General features: G+C 56.1%; 1 protein-coding gene across 2 annotated transcripts in view; it reads right to left on the reverse strand.

The window, feature by feature from the left end:
* SH3PXD2B (SH3 and PX domains 2B) overlaps window positions 1–26,229 on the reverse strand; it is a 107,801-nt gene extending 81,572 nt beyond the window's left edge. The window contains exon 1 of one of the 2 annotated variants that reach the window (XM_089336212.1): window positions 26,003–26,229. In XM_089336212.1, the coding sequence (XP_089192338.1) occupies window positions 26,003–26,077 (75 nt within the window). In that variant the 5' untranslated portion in view covers window positions 26,078–26,229. The remainder of the gene's footprint in view (window positions 1–26,002) is intronic. The other variant, XM_051843617.3, reaches the window with a different exon arrangement.
* Between the last annotated feature and the right edge of the window lie 1,443 nt (window positions 26,230–27,672).

Here is a 27,672-nt window from a genome sequence, read left to right on the forward strand (position 1 = left end):
TACAATGTCAAAGGAAAAACAGCCCATATGTATTCAGTTCTGATACCATTTTTTTTTCTTGAGAGTATTTTTTAAAATATGTATTTAGGGGCAGGTGTTGTGACACAGCAGGTTAAGTCATAGATCGGGAGGCCTGCATCCCACATCAGAGTGCTGGTTCAAGTCCCGGCTACTCCTCTTCCAATCCAGTTTTCTGCTAATGTATCCTGGGAAGCAGTGGATGATGGTTCAAGTGTTTGGGGGCCCCCATCACCCATGTGGGAGACCCGGATGGAGTTCCAGGCTCCTGGCTTCGGCCTGGCCCAGCCCTGGATGTTACAGGCTTCTGGAGAGTGAACCAGTAGTTGAAAGATCTTTTTCTCTGTCATTCTGCTTTTCTTTTTAAAACTTGTTTGAAAGGCAGAGCTACAGAAGAGAAGAGAGACAGAGATCTTCCATCCGCTGGTTCACTCCCCAGATGGCTACAACAGCCAGGGCTGGGCCGAGCTGAAACCAGGAACCAGGAGATTTTTTTGGGGGTCTCCCACATGGGTGCAAGTACTTGAGCCATCTTCCACTGCTTTTCCAGGTGCATTAACAGGGAGCTTCATCGGAAATGGAGCAGCTAGGATGAACTGGGGTCCATATGCGATGCTGGAGTTACAGACGGTGGCTCTACCTACTATGCCACAACACCGGCCCTGTGTTTCTGCTTTAAGATATCTTACTCAAGGGCCGGTGCTGTGGTGTAGTAGGCTAAGCTTCTGGTCGCGATGCTGGCATCCCATATAGGGACCGGTTTGTGTCCTGGCTGCTCCTCTTCTGATCCAGCTCTCTGCTTATGGCCTGGGAAAGCAGTGGAGGGGGTACCTGCACCTGCGGGGGAGACCTGGAAGAAGCTCTTGGCTCCTGGCTTCGGAGAGAGCTCAGCTCTGTCCATTGCAGTCATCTGAGGAGTGAACCAGTATACGGAAGATCTCTTTCTGTCTCTCTCTCTGACTGTAACTCTACCTCTCAAATAAATAAAATCTTAAAAAAAAAAGGCATCTTACTTAATGCATATTATTAACTCATGAACATTGAACTCACAGCCAATACCAGCATAGCCTGACCAAACAAAGCTTCCCTGACACACACATTCCCCATCAGACACATCCAGCCTTCCTGTAGTTAGCACCACGGGACAACACGGTACCCCTATGCCTGGGGGCCATTTTCAACAACAAGCCAGCACCACAGCGTTAATAATGCTCCAGACACCAGTAACGAAGGGACAGGAAGTGGGCATCTTCCTGATTTAATCAACACACAATGCACCCACACATTGCACTATAGCCCACACACACGCACAATGAAAATCACCAGAAAAAACATGTTCAATACACATAATGCTGCATGGACTCGGAAAGAGATACGTATTTAGCGTGAGAGCGCGGTCTGCTTGCTCAACCTTGGCTGGGAACAGGGACACTGGGCAGCTCCAGTCTGTCACCATTCCTCCCGTGTCCCTGTCTGCAGATCCTCACTGCTGCCTCTGGGTTTAGCAAGTAGGCAAATGCGAGTAAAGAATCTGTGAACAACGAGGATCCACCACACTGGAGAGAAATGCACCTTTATGTGTGCACAGGGTATCTTCCAAAAGCCCACAGAAAGTCTCACAATGGGAAAACTACACAAGCATTTCAAGATATTTTTGCAGCCTGATAAACCTTTCTTCTACTTCCATTTTCCCACCAATGACTTGAAGTCCTCTTGTACACACTCACACCCTCCCCCACGTCATACACCTCCATGGCAGTGGTCCCCTTAGGATTGGGGGAAATATGCAGGACTTCAAAAGTCCTGTTCTTGACACTTTCTTGTATTTTCCAGGCCTTTACACGGTATTTTCTCTGTATTTTCTTTTATGATCAGAATAAAAAGGTGCCAAGGAGGACGAGAAGGAACCTGCCTGTTGGGGTCATATTTTCTGGTCTCTAACCCCAGGCCAGTGTCCTGTGACACCCTGGCTCAACCCCAGGGCCAGCGCGGCACATCTGCTGCGGATGCTCGGGCACTGGCTCTCTCAAGCTGGGGCCTCAGCCTTCCAGGTACTGTGTGAGCTGGCTAAGTCCCTGACCTCCTGGAGCCCCCAAATTCTCTGAGAAATGGGGACTCAGATGCCAGTTCTCCCTACCTCCCAGGCCATCACCAAGGTGGGGTGAGGTATCTTTCCAAAGCTCTGCACATGGAACACCCGCAGGCCAGAATCTCTGTGGTGGGAAGACGGTCACTGAATACGGCCCAGTCTTTCACCCTCCTGTCCTTCTAGGTCCAACCCCAGCCCAGAGCCCGCAGGGCCCCCATTAAGCATGCAGGAATTTAGGTCTCCCTTCCAGGTGTCAGCAGCCAAGCAGTCAGGGCCCCCTTCCCAATAGGGACTGCAGCCATAACAGAGCTTAGAGGTGCTTCTTGCAAATGCGCAGGGGCCAGGCCTGGGCAGAGCTAAAAGGCACTCCAGCAAGGGGCCATGGCACCTCAGCCAGGCCCTGCAGCCCTGCGTTCACCGACTGCCTTCTCCCGGCCGACCCACTGGCCCTGAAATCTGCACCCACGCGGCCCTCTCTCCGCAGGGAGACGGGGAACGGCTGCCGCCCCTCCCAGAATGCTGCGACCTCACGGGTTTGCATCGCAGGAACTCACAAACACGGGTGGGTGCTTTGTTTCTGCCCTGCTAAGAAAATCGCTGAGGACAAGGGAATGTCCTCCAACCTCACTGTGCTTTGCAAATCCGTTCTGCACGGTTTCCAGCCAGGCACCATGATAACGGTCCCGGCTGGGATTAATTAGAAGGGGTGGGACTTTGTCACATGACAAAGCCATGACATTTTGGCCCTGGAGTGTAGTGGCCAGAGTTTTTTTTTTTTTTTTTAAGATTTACTTATTTATTTGAAAGGCAGAGTGACACACACACACAGAGACAGAGACAAAGAGGGAGAGAGAGGAAGGTATCTTCCATTCACTGTTTTTCCCTGCAAATGGCCATAATGGCCAAGAGCCAGAAACTCCATCTGGGTCTTCCACATGAGTCGCAGGGGCCCAAGTATTTGGGCCATCATCCACTGCCTTCCCAGGTGCATTAGCAGGGAGTTGGATTCAAAGTGGAACATGCTGGACTTGAACTGGTGCTCTGATATGGAATGCCAGGGTCACAGGTGGGTGCTTAACCCACTTAACCAACTGCGCCATGATGCCGGCTCCAAATTTAACTTTTTTAAGACATTGCCTTCAACACAGGCTGGTCCCCCTTCTCAAAGAAGCCCACACTACGCCAGGAAGAATTTAACACATTGCTTTTCTTTTCCCTCTGAATTTTTAGTTGCTATTTCTAGCAGTTGCTACTGGTATTCCATTTATGATAGACAGCCAAAGTTTCTTTTAAAAAAAGTAATTAGAGTGAAAAACTGAATCATTGTGAAGAATAATACTCTATCAGGAATATGTGGTACAGGTAGGTCGTGGATACATCAAAAATTGTGACGTAAGACACCGCCTGTGATAACGGGATCCCATGTGAGCTCTGGGTCAAGTCCCAGCTGCTCTGCTTCTGATCCAGCTCCCTGCTAATGCACCTGGGAAGGCAACAGAAGATGGCCCAGGTGCTTGGGTCCCTGCCCCCACGTGGGAGATCCAGATGGAGTTCCTGGCTCCTGACTTCAAGCCTGTTCTAGCCCCCGCCATTGTGACCATCCAGCACATGGAAGATCTTTCTCTACCACTCCCTTTTTCTGTAACTCTGCCTTTCAAATAAATAAATCTTTAAAAAACCAACCAACCAACCAAACCTGTGATGGTATAGAGGACTGAGAATGAAGACAGTCCTGTTTCATTGGAATCTCTTACTATTCTTACTGTATCAGGAGTTTTATTTACAGGCTAATGAACCAGAAAATTCCTCAAGTCAGAAGATCCTCCATGGCTGTACAATGCTGGTGGAAAACTGGGAATGACATGAATGACAGAGAACACATCTAAGGAGAGAGCAGGAGTGGGGCTGGGCTATGTCCTTATTTCTCTACAGGGGCTGTGGAAAAGAAGCATCCACAAGATAGAGCTCTGTGACCCATTAGCAATGTCTGCCATGGGCAGAGTTAGGGGGCTGGTGAGATGCATGCTACATCCTTGGCATCCCTGATCTATACCAACCCCTCCCCTTTAAAAATGGAGAGAGAGAAGATGCAGCAAGTTGCTTAGGGTCACACCCTCAGCTGCAGACTCTTCGCACTCCCAGGACCTTGTCTGAATTTCCTTGTGAGTCCCTCCTGCTCCTCTGGGCCTCCCGCACAATGCCTTGCTTTGAGGACTTGAAATTTCCAAAGCTCCGAGAAGTGACCTAGGCTAGGAGAGAAATGAGCCTCAAGGGAGCTCCAGGATCCCGGAGAGCCAAGTGGGTGGGCTGCTGGGCTGTCCACCCTGGTGTCCATAGCACAGTGCCCATTTTAGCCCTTCTACATGTGGGGAAGGGTGTAACTCAGCACCCTGCAGGCCAAATCACCAGGCACTGTGGGCTGTGTTGCCACATGGCCCCTTTACACGGGGCCCAGGCTCCTCTGTAGGCCTCAGGCAGATGGCAGAGGGTTCCAGGACATTGAAACTATGTGAAAATCCTGCTCAAGACCATCCCTTATTTTACAGTTAGGGATTTGAGGCCAGGGAGGGAAGGGCTGGCCCGGGGCCAGGCAGCAAGCAGGGAGGAGAGCTGGAATCTATAGCAGGGCCCTCCGCACCCCAGGGCGGCTCCCCGAGTTAAAGCAGAGCCCCATTTGGGTGGAGGTGCTCTGAGGGGACGCGCTCCACAGGCCACGGTGTGCGCTGCCACAGGCCACCAGCCTGTGGTAACTGGGGCCGGCCTGCTCAGCAGCCAGAGCGTGTGTGTGTGGACAGAAGCATGGGCGGCTCTGGAATCCTTAGTGAAGTGAAGTGAGCCAGGCAGAGAAAGACAATCCTGCACGACCTCACCCCTGCGTACAAGCTAAAGAGTGGATCTCACAGAAGTGGAGAGCCTGGGGCAGGGTGCATGGAGAGAGGCTAGCCACGAGGCACGCAGACACTGATAAGAGGAGGGGTAAGTCTGGGATCCTACTGCCCAGTAAGGTGATAAGAAGCAGCAGTAAGGTACATTTCAAAACAGCTAAAAGAGGATTTGACTGTTCCCATCACAAAGAAATGATTAAAGTTTAAGGTGACAAATACACTAATCACCCTGATTAGGTCATTATACAATACATACATGCAATGAAGCATCACATTTTACCCCATAAATATATACAATTACGATTTTTTTTTTATTTTATTTTATTTTTTTTTATTTTTGACAGGCAGAGTGGACAGTGAGAGAGAGAGACAGAGAGAAAGGTCTTCCTTTGCCATTGGTTCACCCTCCAATGGCCGCCGCGGCCGGCGCGCTGCGGCCGGCGCACCGCGCTGATCCGATGGCAGGAGCCAGGTACTTATCCTGGTCTCCCATGGGGTGCAGGGCCCAAGCACCTGGGCCATCCTCCACTGCACTCCCTGGCCACAGCAGAGAGCTGGCCTGGAAGAGGAGCAACCGGGACAGAATCCGGCGCCCTGACCGGGACTAGAACCCGGTGTGCCGGCGCCGCTAGGCGGAAGATTAGCCTAGTGAGCCGCGGCGCCGGCCTACAATTACGATTTTAAAAGATGCATTTACTTATTATTTATTTGAAAGGCAGACTGATGGGGGAAAGAGAGAATAAGAGAAAGAGAGAATCTTCTATCAGCTGGTTCTCTCCCTAAATGGCTACAACAGCCAGGGCTGGACCAGGCTGAAGCCAGCACTCAGAGCTCCATCCAGGTCTCCCATGTGGGAGCAGGGGACCTAGCACTTGGGTCTTCCACTGCTTTTCCATGTGCATTAGCAGGGAGCTGGATTGGAAGCAGAGCAGACAGGACTTGAGTAAGTTCTCTGGGATGCTGGCATTGCAAGAGGAGGCTTAACCCACTGCACTACTACACTGACCACCATGGAAATATTATTTGTTAATCAGAAGTGTATAATTGATAACAAAGACCCAGATAAATCCTGTTCCTGCAGAGAAGGCTTTTGGAAAGACCCACGACTGCCCAGGAGTCTCGAAACTCTGGGGTTCAGAAACCATCTTAAAATTGAAAAGTGGGTGTGATCCCCCAGGGAGGCTTCCCAGTGGCTGGGGGCCACGGGGCAGACCCTGGGAGGAGCCTGGTAATGAGATGAGTAACTGGCTGGTTCCTGGGGCACCCCTCTGGCAACATGCACCAGGCACAGGGAGGCAGGAGGATGAGGAGGGAAGGCAGTGTGAGGCGGTGGGGAGGGGGGGGGGAAGAAAGGAGGAGAGAGGGAGACTGAGGAGGGGGGAGGCAGTTGGAGAAGCTCCGCCTGGGGTTCCCTGAGCTCTGATTGGTTGCCTGCCCCTGCTGTGCCAGACATCTGCCTCCTGTGGGTCAGCACCTCCAGCCTCTCTCTGGAATTGCAACACCCTGCAGTTTCATTTCCCAGCACCCCAGGGCAGGCTCACCACCGGAAAGACAAAAAGAAGGATCTCTCTCTTTGAAGTGCAGTGTATGATTTCTTCTTTTTTTTATTTAATATATTTTATTTTTTTTTGACAGGCAGAGTTAGACAGTGAGAGAGAGAGACAGAGAGAAAGGTCCTCCTTCCATTGGTTCACCCCCCAATGGCCATTACGGCCAGCATGCTGCGCTGATCTGAAGCCAGGAGCCAGGTGCTTCTCCTGGTCTCCCATGGGGTGCAGGGCCCAAGCACTTGGGCCATCCTCCACTGCACTCCCGGGCCACAGCAGAGAGCTGGACTGGAAGAGGAGCAACCGGGACAGAATCCGGCGCCCCAACCAGGACTAGAACCCGGGGTGCTGGCGCCGCAGGCGGAGGATTAGTCAAGTGAGCTGTGGCGCCGGCCTCTTGTTTTTATTTTTATTTATTTTGAAACAGAGTAGGTGGGGGGGGGGGGGAGATGGGGAGAGAGAGAGAAGACTTCTCCCAACCATTGGCTCATACCCCAAATGCCTGCAGCAGCCAGGAGCTAGGACTGCAATCCGGGTCTCCCGTATGGGACTACTTGGGTCATGACAGGTTCCCTCCCAGGTGCACATTAGCAGGAAGCTCAAATTGGGACTGGAGCTGGGACTTGAACCCAGGCACTTCAGTACGGGATGCAGGTATACCCAGTGGTGTCCTAACCACTGTGCCTAGTGCCTGCCTCGGATTTCTATTTTAGAGGAAAGCACATGAAATTTGTTCAACAGTTAAGTTTGTTTCCTCCTGGAGAGATGTTGCCAAGTGTCCCGGCACCTTTGAGACCTGGGAGGGATCCCGGGATGGCAGAGCTAGGCAGTCCCCTGAGACAAAATCTGCCAACACAGAGAATGCACCTGCTGCTAGCGACTATCAGCACAGTGTGTCCAACCCTCCCAGAGGAAAACAGGCCAGGCCCCTGGGAAGTGGGCACATGAGATCCAGCCCACTCACTCATTCACTCATTCATTCATTCATTCATTCTCCCTGCAGCCTTTCTCTGCCCAGCTCTCCTGGGCCCAGCCCAGAGATTTCTGGTCCCCAAGTCAGTGTCGGCATCACCAAGCTCAGGCGCCACAGCAAGTGACACACTGGCACAGGCGGGCAGCCAATTTTTCTTTTTCCAATTAAGTGAATGCTTGGAAGGAAGCCCAAATGGAAGCGCCCGTGGCAACGCACATCACAGAGGGCGCTCCAGACCCAGGGCTGTGCCCCGACTGTGCGCAGTGAAGGCTCAGGGGGTACAGTGGGGCTGCAGGCTCTGGGGATACCTGTGTGCAGTGTGCTGTGCCTCCAAGTGGGGCAGGGGATGGGAAAGAGGTGTGGGAAATCTCCCCACTTCAGATTCTTCATTCACTCATTCATTCATTCATTCATTCTTCCATTCGGCATGAACAAAGCGCCTACTGTGTACCAGGCTCTGCTGGAAGGCCGTGACCAAGGAAGACAACAAGTGGCAGAGTGTGGGGCTCGCTGCCTCCAGCTCCAGCCGGGCTGGCTCGGCCTTGCCCTCGGACCCAGTGCTCGCACTGCCTTCTCCAGCTTAGCCCCTCTCTGCTCCTCCAGCATCAGCTGGAGGCCGTCTCCTCTGGGAAGCCCTACTGGACACCCCATGTCTGTCTGGGTCTGGCCCCCATGCTCTGGGTGCCCCTAGCCCCTGGGCTGCCCTCTCTCCACATACATTCCTCAGGAGGTCCTGGTCCATCTGCCTGACTGTTACCACCCCCCCTCCCCTGGGAACCCTCAGGGACTGGGGTAGGGTGGGTGCCATTCACTTGATTCCCTGCTGATGGTGAGGACAGGCTGAGACAGACCAGAGTCATGCTGTCAGACACCAAGGTGACCGCACACAAAATTACGAACAACTGGCCCAGCTCAAGAGCTAAGGGTACCGGACAACCATGGTCATGGAGAACACAGGCAGAGGGCCCCACATCCCACCCTAGGCGTCTCTGAAAAGCTCAGGGAGAACACGAGGACACCCCAGGAGCAATTTTAACCCCAGGTTATAGGTTAACAGGACACAGCACGGGCAGGAGGCAGGTGAGAGCTGTGGGAACCCTGGGTGGAGCCTCACCCCTAGCACCGATGGCAGGACAGCAAGGGCACTGTCTGGCGGTGCTGGGATTGTCCTGGACCCTGCGTGCGCTGGTGGTGACAGAATCTATGCGTCACAGAATGATAAACCGGAAAAAGGAATTCTGCTGGGCATGCACATAAAGCAAAAAATAATCACTTCTTAATATCCTTTATACAAAGCCAAAAAAAAAAAAAAAAAAAAAAGCATGTCCTGGCTTTGGTGCTTCCAGGCCTGAATCTGGCCTCTACAGCTTGAAGCTGCTACTGGCCTCTGCAAGTCACCGCACGGCCTCATTTCCTTTTTTTTTTTTTTTTTTTTTTTGGACAGGCAGAGTGGACAGTGAGGGAGAGAGCAGAGAGAAAGGTCTTCCTTTTGCCCTTGGTTCACCCTCCAATGGCTGCCACGGCTGGCGCGCTGCGGCCAGCACACTGTGCTGATCCGATGGCAGGAGCCAGGTACTTATCCTGGTCTCCCATGGGGTGCAGGGCCCAAGCACTTGGGCCATCCTCCACTGTACTCCCTGGCCACAGCAGAGAGCTGGCCTGGAAGAGGGGCAACCAGGACAGAATCCGGAGCCCCGACCAACCCGGTGTGCCGGCGCCGCAGGCGGAGGATTAGCCTATTGAGCCATGGCGCCGGCCCCTGATTTCCTCTTAAAATGGAGAGAATACCGGGTCCCCTGTGTCAGGCTGCTGGGGACCAAAGAAGCGGAAGTGTGACAGGTGTATAGCACACTGCCTGACCACAGACAGCGCCCACAGCCATCACTAACAAACCCCTTGTGGAGAAGACTCACCAGAGGCTCAGGCTGACCGACAGCCACCTTCCTGGAGGTGGTGTAGGACAGGTTAAAAGGAAGGGCCGGGGGCCGGCACTGTGGCAAAGGGGGTTCAAGCCACTGCTTGCAATGCCGGCATCTCATATTGGGAGTGTAGATTCGAGTCCCATATGCTCCACTCCCAACTCAGCTCCCTGCCAATGCATCTGGGAAGGCAATGGAAGATGGCTCAAGTGCTTGGGCCCCTGCACCCACATGGGAGACCCAGATGGAATTCCGGCCTCCTAGTTTCAGCCTGGCCCAGCCTGGGCTGCTAGGGCCATTTGGGGAGTGAAGTGAACCAGCAGATGGAAGCTCTCTCTCTCTCTCTCTCTCTCTCTGCTTGTCAAGCAAATAAATCTTAAAAAAAAAAAAAATCACACTATGAAACTGGATCAAGAGTCTGCTTGGGGTGCACCCACATGGTGCTGCCCTGCTCCGAGCCCAATTCTCCCGAGCCATGGAGTCCCACGCAGAGGCATGGGCAGCAAGAACCGCTTCCAGGCCCGGCTAGGCCAAGCACCTCAGTGCGTGCAGACGGAGACACCGAAGTGCAAACGCTGGCCGGTCCGGGCCTGAAGCTCCAGCCTGGGCCTCTGGCTGCCAACTCACGTCCTGCTCCTCGCGCACATCTGGCCCGAGGCTGCACAGGGAACTTTCCAATGGCAAGCAGCGGTGCTGGCAGCTGGAGCCTCGGCTCAGCTAAAAGCAACCTGAAGGCTGGCTTTCTAGGAAAATCTCCAGGGCAGGCGCTTGGGGCTTGTGGAGCTCCTGATGGCTGCCAGGCCTCCGAGAGCCCGGGCACTGCAGGAAACAGAGCTGGGCGAGAGATTTCGTGTCAGGACCTCTCCTGTGTTGACAGGGCTCCCAGAGCGAGTCAGGCAGCCGACGGGAGCACCTACCGCCTACATGGCACCTGGGCAGGAGGGTCAGAGCTGTCCTTGGGGATTGTGTGATACAGACAGCAAAGTAGTCACCCCACACGTGCTGCAACCAAGGCAGGAGAGCCCGAACGAGCCACGTGTCCCCAGGGATGTATATCCTCCACGGTATGCCACCAGCTTTGCAGACTCAGAGAGGGTAAGCAGCGAACCCAAGGTCACACAGCAACGTGGGACAGAGCTGGGGACGGAACTCACCCCCTCGCTGGAGGCCGGCAGCAGCCTCCCTGCCCCGTAACCCTCCTGCCCCTCTGCTCACCCCGTGTGGATGTTTCTGAAACAGCATCAACCTGATTCACCTCCTCCTGCAGTCTCTTGCTGAAGCCAGCAAAACACCGCGGCTTTGCATCTGACAAGCAGCCCCTTACTGGTGGACAGGCCCATGCTAACCACTCCTTCCACCTTCCTGGGTTCCCTCTGTTTCACAGACGGCTGACAACAGTCTGCACCAGCCTGTGTTTCTGCAGCAGCCCCTGTCAGGATGCCTGCCTATATGAGCCCTTTTGGCCCTGTCTTGATGGGACTGTGGGCAAGGGCTGGAACCCAGGGTCTGGACACCCGGCCCCAAATTCAACAAGTGGGCAGAGGGCTTGGGAAGCACAGCCTCAAAGTTCGGAAGGAAAATGGACACAGGTGCTTCCCCGCCTCGCAGCCTCGCAATCAAAGCCAAAGTCAGCGCCTGTGCACTCTTGTGCTGCCACCCAGGGTCAGAGTCTGGGAGAGTTCCCGGGCTGGGAACAGGCAACTAAGTCGGAAAGCTGCAACAGTGGAGACGGCACACATGTTGAACTGGATGGACCTGGGTTCCAATCCTGACTATACTGCTTCCTCACTGGGGGTCCTACCACAAGCTATGTAGGCGCCTCAATGTTCCCATCTGTGAGATGGGGATGCTAATAATACCATCACCTGTCTCCCAGGGACTGCCGTAAAGCATCAGCGTGTCTGAATGACACCTGGTGCCATGGTGGCCCTTAACCCCTCCCATGCAGAGTGGGTTCCCCAGGCCCAAGTCAACCCCAAACCGTTAGGCTGAACCAAGTGAAATTACCATCTAAAATGTATTTATTGACTTATTTGAGAGGCAGAGGCAGAAGGAAAGAGAGCTCCCGTCTACTGGCTCGCTCCCCAGGTGCCTGCAATGGCTGGGAACTCAAGCCTGGTCTCTCACATGGGTGGCAGGGACCCAGGGACTCCAGCCATCACCTGCTGCCTCCTAGGGTGTGCATTAGCAGGAAGCTGGAGCCAGGACTCGAACCCACGTTCCAATGGGGGACCCACCAGTGTCTTAGCCACTGGGCTAAACTCCCGCCCCCAGACTGCCATGTTTATAGGTCACACATGGACAATTTCCCAGGTTCAACCTACTAGCGGCACCGCTGGGGTTGGAGCAGCTTGTCTGGGTGCCCCGGGCAGGCCTAAGAACTACAGGCACTTCTCAGAGGTTCAGGGTTTGGGTGGGTCCCCATCCTCCCAATTACAGGAGCGTTAAGCAGACTGCTCAAAACCGCATGACGAGGAAGGGCAGAGCCAAGGTCTGCACTCAGGCCTGGCTGCCACCAAAGCCTGTGCCTTGGCCACTGCCACACCTGGATTCTAATTCCACACCTGCTCCCAGGAGGTTCCAGGCCAGTGCCCTGGACTCCTGGGACCTGAGGACTGAGGGAGCCCAGGGAGTCCTGGCTGCCTACAAGGAGGAAGCTCGGGCTGCACACCTGTTTTCGTCTAGACCCTGAACACAAAACGAGAGGGCACCCTCAGGACCATGGGGCACTCAGGGCCCGGTGGGAGAGAATGAGAAAGTGGACAAGGGGTGAGAGCCAGACGAGGGAGGCTGCGTCCACCAGCAGCGTCGGCATCAACCAGGCACCTGGGTCGGGGAAGAAGGGGTGCCCAGAATCTGCTGGTCCAGGACACTACCCCAATCCAGCCTCATCCTCTCTTCACACTGGGCTCACGGGCAAGGGCAAGAATGAGAAAGAGCGAGGTCAAAACGAAGGGGGAGTGAGCGCCCGACCCTGGCGACAGCCACCTGTGAGGGGGTCGGCCTGGGCGGGGGAGGGGTTCTTGCACGGTAAGGAGAGGGGCTGCATAAGTGGGGCTCACACTCTGTAGAACCGAGGGGCCTCCTTTCCATGTGGTTCTATAAGGTTGGATTCTGTGGGTGCCCTTGGCCACCCCGGGCCCCTCCCGTGCTGGGCCCTGATCTAGCAGAGATGAAGCCCCCACTTTGAGCCCTCCGTGGACTTTTAGGCGAGCCTGCCCAGTGCTTGTCCCTCTAGAGAAACCCTGGAAAAGAAATCAAATACGATATAACGTCATCACTCAGGGCACTAGAGGCCTCGGATGGGCTTGGTGGGCTCTGTCAGTGGCCCTGGGAAGCTGCAGCACACTCATGGCCACTAAGCAGTGGAGGAAGGCCGGGCCCGTGAGGCCCAGCGACAGACTTGGCCCCTGGGAACAAACGGTCTGACTGCAGTGTGAGGTTGCCCATACTCCCGTATACTTTAATTTTATGTACGTATGTATGTATTTGAAAAGTGGAGTTACAGAGAAGGAAAGAGGCAGAAGTGAGAGAGAGAGAGAGTGAGAGAGAGAGAGAGTCTTCCATCTGCTGGTTCACTCCCCAAATGGCTGCAAGGGCTAGGGCTGAGCCAGACTGAAGCCAGGAGCCAGGAGCTTCACTGGGGTCTCCCACATAGGTGCAGGGGACCAAGGACTTGGGCCATCTTGTGCTGCTTTCTTAGGTGCACCAGCAGGGGCTAGATTGGAAGTGGAGCAGCCAGGACTCAAACCAGCACTCACATGGGATGCTGGCACTGCTAGTGGTTTAACCCTCTATGCCACAGAGCCCCTTCCATAAACTTTAAATCGTCTCTAGATGACTCACTATGCCGATACATAGCATTTTCAGCTATGTAAACGGTTGCTATACCGTATTGTTTAAGGGACGATGACCAGAAAAAAAAATGATCAGTACCTGTTCATTACAGTTACAATTTTTAAAAAGATGTATTTACTTATTTGTTTGAAAGGCAGAGCTACAGAGGGAGACAGATCTTCCATCTGCTGGCTCACTCCCCAAAGGGTCACAATACCAGATCTGGGCCAGGCTGAATCCAGGAGCCAGGAACTACTCCTGGGCCGCCCATGTGAGAGGCAGGGGCCCGAGCACTGGGCCATTTTCCACTGCTGTCCCAGGCAGATCAGCAGGGAGCTGTATGGAAAGCAGAGCAGCCAGCGCTTGAACTGGTGCCCTGATGCGGGATACTGGCGTCAGAAGCAGCGGCTTAACCAGCGCTGCCACATCAGCCCCTACGTGTGATGCCCTTTTCTAAGTATTCTGGATCCATGACTGGCTGACTCCTTGGACGAAGGTATTTATCCACAGATGCGGAACCTGTGGACACTGGAAGGCTCACTATACGATTTATCTTTTCCACCTGCGCTGCCCGCGGAGCATTTCCCATTTCATGAAAACTTTCTGAACAAATCATTTGCCCAGAATCCTTAATAGTCCACCATAAGGCTATCCACCAAGCACACTGCTCAGTCGCCAAATGCATACAGTTCTGGGGAGAGCGGCTTTGCATTTTTTTTTTTTTTTTTGGACAGGCAGAGTGGACAGTGAGAGAGAGAGAGAGGCAGAGAGAAAGGTCTTCCTTTGCCGTTGGTTCACCCTCCAATGGCCGTCGTGGCAGGTGCGCTGCGGCCAACGCACCGCGCTGATCCGATGGCAGGAGCCAGGTACTTATCCTGGTCTTCCATGGTGTGCAGGGCCCAAGCACTTGGGCCATCCTCCACTGCACTCCCTGGCCACAGCAGAGAGCTGGCCTGGAAGAGGGGCAACCGGGACAGAATCTGGCGCCCCGACCGGGACTTGAACCCCGTGTGCCGGCGCCGCAAGGCGGAGGATTAGCCTAGTGAGCCGCGGCGCCGGCCTGCGGCTTTGCATTTTAAAGCGTGCACCCTGAGCTAGCTCACTTAGAGTACGTTTCTCATTCCAGACCCTTTGGGGTTGCTTACTAAAGACGCACATCCCTAGTCAGACAAATGATGGTGTTGGGGGCGGTATAGACACTAGAGAACTCCTCACTCAGCACCTGTACATGCCAGGCCTAGCTCTGAATCCCTCATGGTAGATACTATTCTGACCTACAGCACAGGGACGAGTTGGAGGCATGGACAGGCTAAGTCCTGGTTCCGGGTCATTCACCCAGCGACAGGCTAAGCCAGGTCCACCTCTGTCACTTGGCTCCCGGGTCTAACCTCTGACACGTCTACCCAGGGGCCTTTCCCCTGTTTTTTTTCTGGAGCCACCAAGGACCTCTAATGCAGCTGATAGAACCTGCTGATCTCTTCTCAGAAAGATGCAAAAAGAAATGAAACCCACAGGGATCCAACTGCAATGGATCAGACCATCGTCCAGCTACTGAAATGTTCCAAAAACCTAAACTTGTGAATATATGTACACTTTGTTTCAAATCACTAACTGAATCTAGTGGTGGGTCACATGACACCAAATTTGGAAGTGACAATGACCACAAGTGATCTAGGAGATCCACTTGACCAGTGAGCTTCTGCTGGGGACAGAGGGACAGGTGTCACCAACACCACCAAGGCTGCTGCCTTCACTCATATGGAGGGTGAGGTCACACTTAATCGGAGGATGGTGAAAATTAAGACGTCAGTTTGTCCTTCCCGGTCAGGGGCCCTCAGGATTCTGCCCACACCGACAGCCCCTCTGCTGGTCGGCCCTCTCAGGCCCAGAGCACTCGTCTCCTCTGAGAACGTCCCTCTCACGCTGGGACTGGGCTCAGTGCTGAAGACGCTGCTCGGGACACCCACATCCCACACTGGAGCGCCTGGGCTTGAGTCCTGGCTCCGCCCCCAATTCCAGCTTCCTGCTAACATACACCCTGGGAAGGCAGCAGGTGATGGCTCAAGTGCTTGGGTCCCTGCCACCCATGTGGGAGACCTGAATTGATTTCAGGGATCCTGGCTATGGTGGCCTGGCCCATCCCCCATTGTGGTGGGCATTTAGGGAGTGAATCAGCAGATGGAAGATCTCTCTCTGCCTTTCAAACAAATAAAGATTAAAAAAAGAGAAGGCGAGAGACCACATCTCTGTCTCGGCAGCCTGCGACCCCCGGCCCACCCTCACCGCTCAGTCCAGATCTGGGCACGTGCTGTAAAACATAAGGTGACCTCTGTGAGGACAAGCCTGTCTGTCACCCCAGCCACTCCCCGGCTCTGGGCCAGACCTGGCTCCGAGCAGACAATAAACCCACATCTGTGGAACTGACTGGAAGCCAAGGGCGGCCCGAAGCCACAGCTGCTGATTCACACCTTGGCTGGGGAGGAGGAAACGGTGACGCCATCGTGTGGGTTTTGGCTTTCTTTGCCAGCGCATGGGCGGGGGTCTGTGCAATTCTGCTTAATTAAGCAGGACAGAAGATCCCACCCTTTTGTGCTTTCAGGAAACTTTGCTGTCGGGGGCGGTGAGTTGATGTTCCCTGATTTACAGCCAATGATAGTCAGCAGGGCCACGTGTGACCTCTGGTCAAACTGCTTCACCTCCATTTCCACATCTGTGAAATGGGCTAATAATAGCACTCATGGAGCAGACCCACCCAGGCTCCCTGCCCCCTTCTATGGTGCCCCAAGCCTCCTCCCACTGCTTGTGACCTCAGTGGGAGTATCAAGCATGATAGCCAGGTGACCTGACCGGGCCAATCAGGTTCTCTCTTCCTAGAACTGCACTGAGGAGTGGCCAAAAGGCCTTCACCCAGATGCAGTTGTCCACCTCCAGTGCTGTCCCCATGTCCACAAGCAGGTCGTATTCCCAGGATGGCCCTGACTGCCCACCCTCTTCCGGAAACCCGTGCTGAGTTGTCCCTGATTCTGCCAGCCCCATCTCCCCAGTACATGCCCTTTGCCAGCTTTGCCTCCGTCACGCGTAACCCAAGGGCCCTAATGCGCCGGATGTCATGGAGCCACCCCCGTGTGCATTCAGGGACACGAAGATTCAGAAGCAGAGGAGGCCCAACCTGGCATCAGTGAGAGCTGCTCTATCACAATAATCAAAATCATGACCCATTTTCAGTAAACCTTGAGATGACACATCTGGAACCCAGGGGCTTCCAGGATGCGCCCTGCGACCACCCTGTCCCCCGCCCTGCAGCTGCATTGCCATTGTTACAACGGCACCCCCATGAGGACAGACGCTCTCAGCCTCCCCCCACCCCACCGCCATGCAGGGGAGCATGTGAGTGCCAGCGCCTCCCAGCCTCTCTGGGGACTTCCATCCCGGCCACCACTGCCTGTGCTTGACTGGAGCATGGCTGTGCTGCTGGGGGCGGGGGGCATGCCTCCTGTCCTCCTGTGGTTCCTGGGCCAGGTCCTCCCAGTCCCCGTAGCCCAAGTCTCTCCTACTTTTCCAAGTTCCTCCCCGTCTGCCATGCCACCGTTGCCACTCTGCTGCGAGACTCCTGTACCCTGTGCACCTGGCAGCATCTCCCCTGCACCCTGGGGTCCGTCTGCCCAAGAACAAGTCCCCCAGAAGCCAAGCACACGGGCCTCTGCTCACCCGCCCCCCGGGCTCCAGCCTTACATGGAAACAACAGTGTCTTTCTTGGGATGCCTCAATCCTGGGGGGGTCACTTATCCATATGCCACTCCCATGCTCAAAAGTGATGGCCCCTGGGGGTGGGGCTTCTATTTGCTTAGCGAATTCTCCAGAAACACCATGGAGATTATAATGTAGGAAGGTTCCTTGGTAGCTGTTTTCTCAAATTGCACCCAGGACAGGAGGCCCAGTACCATTCCAATCTTAGATACATGGGGCATGATTGTGTAGTGTAAGTATGTCTTAGAAACTGCAGGTTGACATGAAATGGAACTCGAACCGAGAGTCCTGCACTTGCATCTGCTAACTCTGGCAACCCTGAGGCCAGGGATGAGCTGGGGCAGGGCTGCAGCACCAGGCACACAAGCTCTGCCTCACCTTCTCGCTTTGCTCTGGGATTGGAACTGTGGCCCCGCAGGCATGCGTCTGAGCCACAGTAAGGGCAGAATGCCTTGCAGCTTGGAGAAGGGGACAGAGAAAGGGTGGCTTCTGGCACAGCGCAGGCAGAGGTAGTGTGTATGTGTGTGTGCGCGTGCATGCGTGTGCATGTGCCACACCCAGCCCTGCTCCCTGGCCCACTGCTAGAGCCACTGAGCCTCCCATTAGCCAGTTGTCACATGCAGGCCAAGGGACGCCAGCTCCACCCTAGGGTCCAGACAGCCCCACTGTCACGGGCTCCAGCAAAGAGACCACAGAGCCACAGTTTCTGGGAACAGTCAGCAAGCCCTGGGGACAGTCCCCTAAGCAACCCTCCTCAGGCATTTGGCACAAAAGCTCACTGAATTTCCCCAACAAGGCCACCCCACTGCTGGGAGGAGAAGGCTCAGGGCCAGCAACGAGTGGCAGACAGAAGCAGGCTGGAGCCCAGGGTGACTGCAGCAGCCACCTGGCCGAGATGGGCACTCGCCACCCCCTTTCTTGCAGCTGCTGCGATCGCAGCTGGTCCTCGTCTCCCAGGGGAGGGAAACAGAGTCAGTCAAAGCCAGACCGGCCCCCCACGTCCACTCACAGCTCCACCTCCAAGGAGGAAAGGTTGCACAACTGGCAACCAGGACGTGTCACAGAGAAGCCCTTCTCTGGGAACACAGCATCCGTGCTGCTGGCTCTCTGGCCTGCGTGCAACGCCTCTGGCCTGGCCACCTTCCCGGCATGCCCGTGACCTCAGGGAACAGACCACGCCGGAGCTGTGTGCCTTCCAACTGGGCTCCACTGCAAGGCGCCAGGGCAAGGGCCTGGGCCCGCTGAGCAAGGAGACTTTAACGACAAAAGCATCTGCCGGGCATTCCCTCCTAGGATTTGAAGCTCATCACTTTCCACTGCTTCTGCCCGTGGCCTGGAAAGCCGCAGCCACAGCCCTGCGTCCCTCTGCAGCCCGACTGGGAAGGAGTTTCCGAGGCCGGGCCCCGCCGCAGGGGCGCAGGGTCTCTGAGGAGGCCGGAGAGGCTGCCGGGACGAGACAGATGTGGCAACCAGCCGGGCCCGCTGCAGCTTAGCACTGAGTCTTCTTTTTTAAAAAAGTGAACATTTGCTCTTTTTTTTTTTATTTTTACTAACAACAGGAATATGTGGTCACCGCAGAACATTTGGAAAACAGAAAAAAGCACAGACAAGCAAAAAAAAAATATATATATATATTTTAAAAAAGGGGACATTTTATCAGCTGGGTTTTGGGCTTCCAAAGCCACATGGGTGTTTTCAGCCTTCGTGGGTGGCCCGGTGGGAACCAGCCAGGGCACGTGGTTTGCAGGCAGCTCTTGGCATTCCCGCGAGAGAAGCTGTGTCTGGCGTCATGGTCTTGATGGTTTTCTAGCTGGTGGGTGCAGCACCTTTCACTCATTGTGCTCCCCGCCTGTGACGCCACGCTGGGAGGCTCCTAGCACAGCTCACCATTACCAAGCCCGGACCAGAGCCTCACATCAGCCCTCGCAAGATGGGAACTATCATACAGACGGGGACACTGAAGCATGAGAGGGCCTGGGGTTCCGCGTCCGTGGATCGAACCAAATATGGGTTGAAAATATTTGGGGGGGAAAGTTGTGTCTGTACTGAACCCGTAGAGACTTCTTTTTTGCTCATTGTTCCCTAAACCACAACGGCATAACAACGACCTACACAGTAGCTACCCTGTACCGTGAACAAGAGATGATTTATAGTATCTGGGAGGGTGTGCGTGGGCTCCGTGCAAACACTAAGCCACACTGTAGAAGGGACTAGAGCATCCCTGGAGTTTGGTACCCTCAGCAGGTGGGGGCATGCGTGGCCTGAACCCAGTCCTCCATGGACACTCAAGGGCGACTGTGACTGTCTGAGGGTGGTAGAAGCTCAGGCGGGACGTCTGCCCGGCCACCCAGCTCGGGACTACCTATGAGGACCCAGAGCCCGGTGGAATGGTGGGTCGGGAAGACAGGCGCTCTGGCAGCAGGGAGGCAGCGCAGACTGTGTGCCCAACCGAAACCCCGCACAAGTGTCTGCAAAGGAAGTCATCACGCTCATTTGACCAACGGAGGAACGAAGCGTCGGGGCTGAGTGCATGGCCCCTGGCCTCACAGAAACCAACATCTCTCCAGTTACCTTTGCTGCCTGCCCTGTGCACTCCCACAGAAGATGTGCCAGGGAGGCGTTGGGGGGGGGGGGGTCGACCGCAGGCTGGCAGGCAGAAAGCCTCTGACCTGGGCAGGAGGAGGTCCAGGGTGCGTTCCAGCCCTCCGAGCCATCAGCAGCCAGAGGCCCCCTGCGCCAGCGAGAGGAGAACGTGGGAGTGCCTCATGGCAGTGGCATGAGCATCTCTTGGAAGCTCAGCTCTCGGCTCCCAAGCCTGGCAGGTCGAAGAGGGAGCTTAAGGCTGGCAGCCCGGGGCCTGTGGCACCATCCGCTCCGGCCTTTCCTGGAGTAGGAATGACTAAGGGCTGGCACCAGCCTGAGCTTCATCAATCCAGGCTGGGTGAGTGGTGAGCAAGCCAAGGACCAGGATAGCCTGAGCTCCTCCCAGGAGAGGAAACAGGACCAGAGGCATAAGCACCCCACCCAGAGGCCCCGGGCTCAGTGATGGCGTCGCAAGGACACAAGGCATCTGGCACTCCCTCCCGATGGTGTGGCCTCACGCACACACCTCTCCCTCTCTGAGCCTCCAGTCTCAAGGGGAAGTGACAACAACCTGAAGGATTGGTACCCCCCTGAGACATAAATAAATCCTACAAATCAACATCCCATGAGCCAATACACGCCCATGCTTCTCCACTCACGCACCTGACCTGCAGAACACCTCAGCTTACCCCAGCCGCCCGGAAGCGCGCTCAGAGCACCAACGGTAGCCTGTAGCTAGGCCAGCTCATCTAACACAAAGCCTATTTTCTGACCAAGCGTTAGTGCTCTATGGAGTGCCATGCTGAAGGTAAGGGGCTGCTTCTGCCCCACTAGGACGTCGACAGCTTGCAAGTCGAGCCACGGTAAGCTGGGCCGCATCTGTACTGGAAAAGGGGCGAAGGCTACAACAGGCAGTTCCCGGGATAGGACGCGCAGCGGATGACAAGGGTGGGAAGGCTGCTCTACCCTATGGCTGCCAGAAACAGAGAAGTCTGACAACCCGGAGTGCCCACAAGGACAGAGCAACGGAGACCGCAGGCACTGCTCCTGCGCTCACAACGCGGAGCTGCAAACACACAGGCCCCAGGGCCTGGCAAGTCTATGCGGGGGACATATGCAAGGAACTGTCTGTAAGATGGTCAGCTGGGGGCCCCCTAAGAGTCCCCAAGAGGAGCGAGGATAAACAGGGTATTCCTCAGAGGAGCGCGCAACAGCAGTTAAGGTAAACTGGAACTCCATGTGTGCACCAACTAGATCTATAAAGGGTGACTTTTAAAAAAATATGTTTTGGGTTTTTTTTTTTAAGATTTATTTATTTATTTGCAAGGCAGTTGCAGAATCAGAAGGAAAGAGAGAAAGAAAAATCTTCCATCCACTGGTTCATTTCCCAAATGCCCACAACACCAGAAGACAGGAACTCCATCTGGGTCTCCCACGTGGGTGCAGGGGCCCAAGCACTTGGGCCATCTTCCACTGCCTTTCCAGGCGCATTATCAGGGAGCTGGATGGGAAGTGGAGCAGCTAGGACTCAAACCAGCACTTATGGTGTGCTGGTGCCGTAACCCACTGAGCCACAACACTAGCCCCATGGGGCCAGCATCCCATATGGGAGCACCAGTATGGCATTGCAAGCCTCTGGCTTCGGCCTGGCCCAGGCCCTGGCCGTTGCAGCCATTTGGGGAGTGAACCAGTACATGGAAGATCTCTTTCTCTCTCTCTCACTCTCTGTCACTCTGCCTTCCCCATAAATAAGAAATATACCTTTAAAACACTCAGACCAGCCAGGGCTGGCATAGAAGGTTAATCCTACGCCTGCAGCACCAGCATCCCATATGAGCTCCCGGTTCAAGTCCCAGCTGCTCGTCTTCCAGTCCAGCTCTCTGCTGTGGCCTGGGAAAGCAGCAGAAGATGGCCAAGTCCTTGGGCCCCTGCACCCGTGTGGGAAACCCGGAAGAAGCTCCTGGCTCCTGGCTTTGGATTGGCTCAGCTCCAGCCATTGCAGCCATTTGGGGAGTGAACCAGCAGATGGAAGATCTCTCTCTCTGTCTCTCCCTCTCACTGTCTGTAACTCTACCTCTCAAGTAAATAAATAAAAAAAAAAAAAAACTTAAACACACACACACACACACTCAGACCATATAAGATTTGGGGGAGTGCTAACGTGAAGTCATTAAAAGCAGCAGGGGTCAGGGTGGAAGGGTACTGACTGCAAATGGATTGTGAGGATGGTGGCACCGCTCTGTGAACTGACTGTAGAGACACCAGTAACTCCTACCCTTATCACGAGTGACCTTTACGGCATACAAATTACACCTCAGCCAAGCAGCTAAAGAAAAACAACCCTATCTCCAAGTCTAATTTAAAAATAGAGCATGGGGCGGGCCCAGGGTTGTGGCACAGCAGGTTAATGCAAGGCTGGAATCCCACACAATGCTGGTGCTAGTTCAGGTCCTGGTGCTCCTGGGAAAGAGTGGAAGATGGTCCAAGTTCTTGGGCCCCTGCCACCCACGTGAGAGACCTGGATGGAGTTCTAGGCTCCTGGCTTTGGCCTGGCCCAGCCCTGGCTGTTGCAGCCATTTTGGGAGTGAACCAGTGGATGGAAGATCTCTGTCACTCCGCCTTTCAAATGAATAAATAAATCTTTTAAAAGAGCTGGAATGAGCATGGCAAAAGGTAGAGCTCTGACAGTTGGAATAGAGACAGGTGGATATTTCACTCCTTCCACAGATCTGTAAATACTGCACTAACAGAATGAAAAATCACCCATTACAAAGGGCTGCTGTGAAAACCATACGAAGCCTCATCCCAAGCCGGGCCCAGGGCACTGAAGGCACTCTGGCTCCCGTTATTGCCACTGTCAGGATTAGGCCACCTTCCTGAGGTCTCTTCATGCTCAGAGACCTCAAGTCAGAGCAGCCAGCACCGCAGACCCCGGCTGGCCAGCCTCTCTTCCAAACCAAATGCTCTATGCGTCCCCCTGCTGTGCAGGAAATTGGGGTGATCCAGATCCTCCAGGGAGCTCTCCTCCCCTCAAGCCAGAAAACATCCCAGCTGGGAATGGTCTCCCCAGCATGTTCATTCCTAAACCCCAGGGCTCTGGGCAGGAAAGGCCCTGGCAGAGAAAGGCAGCCGTTGTCCATACAAGTCTTCCCCTCCCTGCCTCGGGCACAAGCTCTAGGGAGTCCAAACAGTAACAACATCGTGGGTATCCGGATCTCAGGGACCCTGCCCGGGCTGTGGCTCTGCCCACAGCTGGATGAGGCTGGGACCAGAGGGGACATCATCCTGATTAGGGAGAAAACGCCAGTCCAGGTGGAAGAGGTGGCCCAGCCCTGAGCTCCAGGTGCAGTTCTGCCATGACTCCTGCAACACCTGTGACCTAGTCCCCTCCCAGGTAACTGAGTGCTAAGCATGCGGTAGCCAGGTAGCTCCAAGTGACAAGTGCAAGTTGTGTGTGTGTAGTGGGGAGGGATTCTGGGGACCAGGACTCTCCAAAATGGATGTGCACATTCTGGGGCAGCGGCTGGGTAAGGAGTGTGTGATGCCATCCCCATCCCTTAGATGGTCACATGCTAGATAGTTTCCCCCCATGTGGCAGAGGCCAGGTAGTGGAACCTTTAAGAGGTGGAGTCTAGCGGTTAGGCCACAGAGGGTATTGCCTCTGGAAGGGATCAAAGCAATTCTCCTGGGACCTGGTTAGTTCTCCAGGGAGCCGGGATGTTACAGAAGAGGAGGGCTGGGTCCTGCAGACTCTCTGGCTTCCTGTCTGGCCACAGATCTCTATCACTCATCAGTGTTCCCCCAGCATGCCATTCCTCAGGCCGTAATGCAGCCAAGGGGGGCCTCGCCAGAGGCCAAACTGATAGGGTTGCCCAATCCTGGACTTTAAGCCTTGAAAACCTTGAGCCAAATGAACCCTCTTGCATTTTTCAAAGAACCCAGCCTCAGGGTTTTGTTCTAGCAACCAGAAAGGTCCAAATACACAGTGACCAGTGCCTGGAGACATCTCAGGTTATCACAAGCAGGGGAGAGCACACTAAGGAAGCCAGGGAGGCTGGGAAACATCCCACAATGCACAGGACAGCCGCTGGCCGCAAATGATCCACCCCCAACGGCAGCAGCTGTGTTGAACTTGAGACACCCGGCCCTTGCGGGATGTGGCAGCATTACAGGGTGCAGAGCATGGAAGCTGGAGCTCAGAGGGGTACCAACCAGGCCCAGGTCACACAGCAGCAAGTGGGGGAGCCAGGACTGCGGGCTGCCCTGCTTGTGTTCATTCTCTCTCGCTCTCGCTCTTGGCTTCAGACAGGGGGGTGGCAAATGGGAGCTCAGGTCCAGGCCGGCCACAGCGGGCTCCCCGTCCACTCCTTCCAGAGTGAGTGGGGGGCAGGGTGGGGCCTGGGGACAGGAGTGTGGCCGCAGTCTGCTTCTGACCCAAGAAGCTGGCGAGAGGGAGAGAGCCCCTGAATCACATGAATGACTAAAGCCACACGCAGGACAAGGTCTCCCTGTCCTGTGACTTCAGTGTGTTCCCAGTCAGAGCTATACAGACCACAGCAGGAGGCCGACCCGGCCAGACACAGTGCCACTCCCATCCACGCCCTCACACAGGGGTCAGAGAGGCCCCACAGCCAGTCAGCAGGGGGCCAAGATGCCAACCCTAGCCCAGGTTTTAACCTAGACTCTTGTCTCAAGGGGCTCCTAAAAAGGAGGTTTAGAAGCCCCTCGAAACTACAAAACGTTTAAAACACTGTGGCAGGGGGAAAAAGCTTCCAGCTTCCCACAAATATGGAAGCGTTCCCAGTTTTTCAGAGCGTTTTGCTCTGGGGTCCAGGGGCTGGTGTGGCCTGGTGGAATATCTCTGTAGGGGTCCCACAGACCTGGGCTTCCAGCCCTGCGCTGCTCCCGATGTGACCCCCCCCTCCCTGAGCCTCAGCTTGCTCATCAGTCAAATGGGCTTACACATGGCCACCTGAACTGTGTGTGACAGGAGGGGACAGCAGAGCAGTGGCCGGGATCTCTTCCCAGATCTGGTGGGAGGTGGCATGGAGAATATTCCAGACCTCCTGCTGCTGCCATGTGGGTGCACACTGTCTTCACAGCAAAGAGGCAACTCAGCCGCACACTCAACAGGCTCCAGCAAGAAACCAAGATTTGGCAGCATTCGTAACAGTCAAGGGGGAAAAAAAAAAGACCATTTAGCCAGGCTCTGGAGTCCAGGGGAACTTCTTTCTATTTAGAGAAACCACAGGTCCAGGAAACAGTTTCCCACTGCCTGCCCAGCCCGGCCAGGGGCTGCCCCAGCACTCCCCGCCTTGTGGATTTGCAATTTCACAGGCTGTTCACGCCAGGTGTGGGAATGGGCTTTATGGGAAGGAGCTTTTTAAGCAAGGCAGGCCCCAAGGAGGCCAGGGAGCTGCACCGGGCCAGACCACGCCCTTTGCTAGTCATTGTTCTACACTTCTTTGTTAGGATTTTTTCCCTCCTTCTTGCTCTTTTTCCCTTCCTGGTCAACTTCTGCTCTGTCACCCCTCCATCCCCTTCACCACCAGAGACACGGCAGCCCCTGCCCTCCAGGGGGAGCCCCTCCCCCAGGGCCACCACTCCACATCCTCATTAGCTGTCCAGGCAGATCCCCCAAAAGGGGGCTGTCTTAGCACCACCTGCACCCGCGGTCGTGGCCCCCAGGCTGCCCCCCGACACCACTTTTCCACGCAGGTCACTGTCCGCCCCAGGCTTGGAAAGCCCATGCAGCTGTGTGTTCCAGGAGCTGCAGCCCCTTGGGAGCCTCAACCTTACCCATCTGCAAAACGAGACTACTGACCCATTTTCTCAAGTCCTTCAACCTGAGCTGGGGTCCACAGAGGGAGACAGCAGGAGAAAAACTTTGGTACATTTTTAAACACAAGTTATTGGGGGAGAGGGACTGTTCTTTAACCCTTTAAGGTGCAGCCACTCAAATAATCCATTTTCCGGGATCTCCCCAAAGGACGGAGCCAAACTTGGCGGTCCCCAGGGAGGCTACCTGTGGCCGGACATTGCGGGCCTGAGCCGTCTGGTCGGCAGGGGACGACGGGGGCGGCCGGGGACCACGCGCCTCTCCCTCTGCCTTTGCGCCCCTCAGTCTTGCACCGGCTGGGCAGGACGAGAGTGCGGGGACAGCCGAGGACGGAAGGGGAAGAGGAGGGGGCGAGGGGGGAAGGGATGGAGCGGAGAACCGGGTGAGGGAGAGGAGGGGGAGGGGAGGGAGGGGGAGGAGGCGGGAGACCCGGGCCGCGCCGCCGCGGCAGGGCCGGGCCGGGCCGTGCAGGAGCGCGAAGCGCCGGAGGCAGAAGTTTTCCGAGGCCGGGGCCCAGGCCGGGGCCGCGGGGCGCGCGCGGGGGCGTGGGACGCGCGGCACTCACATAATGCTTGTTGGGCACCCGCCGCTTCTGCACGTCCAGCACCTTCACCTCCACGATGCTGCGGCGCGGCGGCATGGCCGCTCCTGCGCGGGGCCGGGCTGGGGGCGCGGGGAGCGGACCAGAGCCGGGGCAGAGCGATCCGGAGCCCGGGCCGAGCACGAGCAGCCGCCGCCGCCGCCGCCCTTCGCTCCGCGCGCCCTCCGGCCGGGCCCACTCCACCGCCCGCCCCGGCCCGCCCCCGGCCCGCCCCCCGCGCTGCCGGCCCGCCCCCCTTAAAGGGCCCGGCGCGCGGCCCCCGCCGGCCACGTCCGGCCCCCGCCGCGCCTTTGTCCGGGCGCTGAGCGCCGCCCGGGAGGCAACCGGTTCGCGCGGGCCGGCCACGCGGTGACTGACGCGCCGGAGCCTTCCCGCACCCACTTGCTGGGGAGATGGGGCAGCCGAGGGCCGGGGCTCATGGCCAGACTCTGCTGCCCAGCCTCTGTGATCTTGGGGAGGTTGTTCACCTCCCCCGGCTTGGCCTCATCTGTAAAATGGGCTCGCGTTACTGCCTGCCAACCGGGGCTGTCCTCCAGTGGAACGCATGCATGCCCGCCGCAGCCAGCATAAATGCCTGCCCACCGGGCCTGGGGATTCAAGGGGGAGCCGGGAGCCAGCGTCCAGGCCTCCCGGGTTTCCAGTCTGGGAGCTGGGGGGAGAGAGAGAGAGACAAACTGCAACCACCGTGTGCTATAGGATTGTACTGAGAGCTGTGGCGCAGGCCTCCGTGTTCTCGGTGGCGGAGCCCCTCCCGGCGCCAGGCGCAGGCATACGCTTTGGGGAGAGCCTTGCCTTGAGTTCCCCTGGAGAGCTCTGGGAGAGGTGACTGAACCCATTCTACAGAGCACGTCACTGTGTGCGGCCACCGCAGAGCCGGTAGACCGGGCGCGGCCCCCGGCTCTAGCCAGTTAGCAGGAGTTGAGGCCGCCTGGCTGGGGCTGTCCCCCCCCCCCCCCCCCCCCCCCAGTTCTTCATCCAGCGCAGGCTGAGGCACTTTGGGGAGAGGTTGGCTGAAGGAGTGAATGAATGAATGAACCTGAATCCCGCATGCAGGCAGGAGAGGAGGTTACAGCCTTTGGCTGGGGCTCTAGCCAGTGTCCCACAGTGCTCCCCTCTGGGCCTGGCCGAACCTGGAGCTCCTGACAGCGCTGAGATCAAGACTGACCTTTGCCGCCGGCGCCGCGGCTCACTAGGCTAATCCTCCGCCTAGCGGCGCCGGCACACCGGGTTCTAGTCCCGGTCGGGGCGCCAGATTCTGTCCCGGTTGCCTCTCTTCCAGGCCAGCCCTCTGCTGTGGCCAGGGAGTGCAGTGGAGGATGGCCCAGGTGCTTGGGCCCTGCACCCCATGGGAGACCAGGAAAAGCACCTGGCTCCTGGCTCCTGCCATCGGATCAGCGCGGTGCGCCGGCCGCAGCGCACCGGCCGCGGCGGCCATTGGAGGGTGAACCAACGGCAAAGGAAGACCTTTCTCTCTGTCTCTCTCTCTCACTGTCCACTCTGCCTGTCAAAAAAAAAAAAAAAAAAAAAAGACTGACCTTTGAAACAGAGGGTGGGGGTTAGCCAGGGGGGAGCCACTCCCCAAACACCCTGGCCAGGACAGTCGGCTGCTGGCTCACTTTGGATGGGACCCACTG

The sequence above is a fragment of the Oryctolagus cuniculus genome, chromosome 6 (genome assembly GCF_051225735.1).
Source record: "Oryctolagus cuniculus isolate XC-2025 breed Fujian yellow rabbit chromosome 6, ASM5122573v1, whole genome shotgun sequence".
Taxonomy (NCBI): Eukaryota; Metazoa; Chordata; class Mammalia; order Lagomorpha; family Leporidae; genus Oryctolagus; species Oryctolagus cuniculus.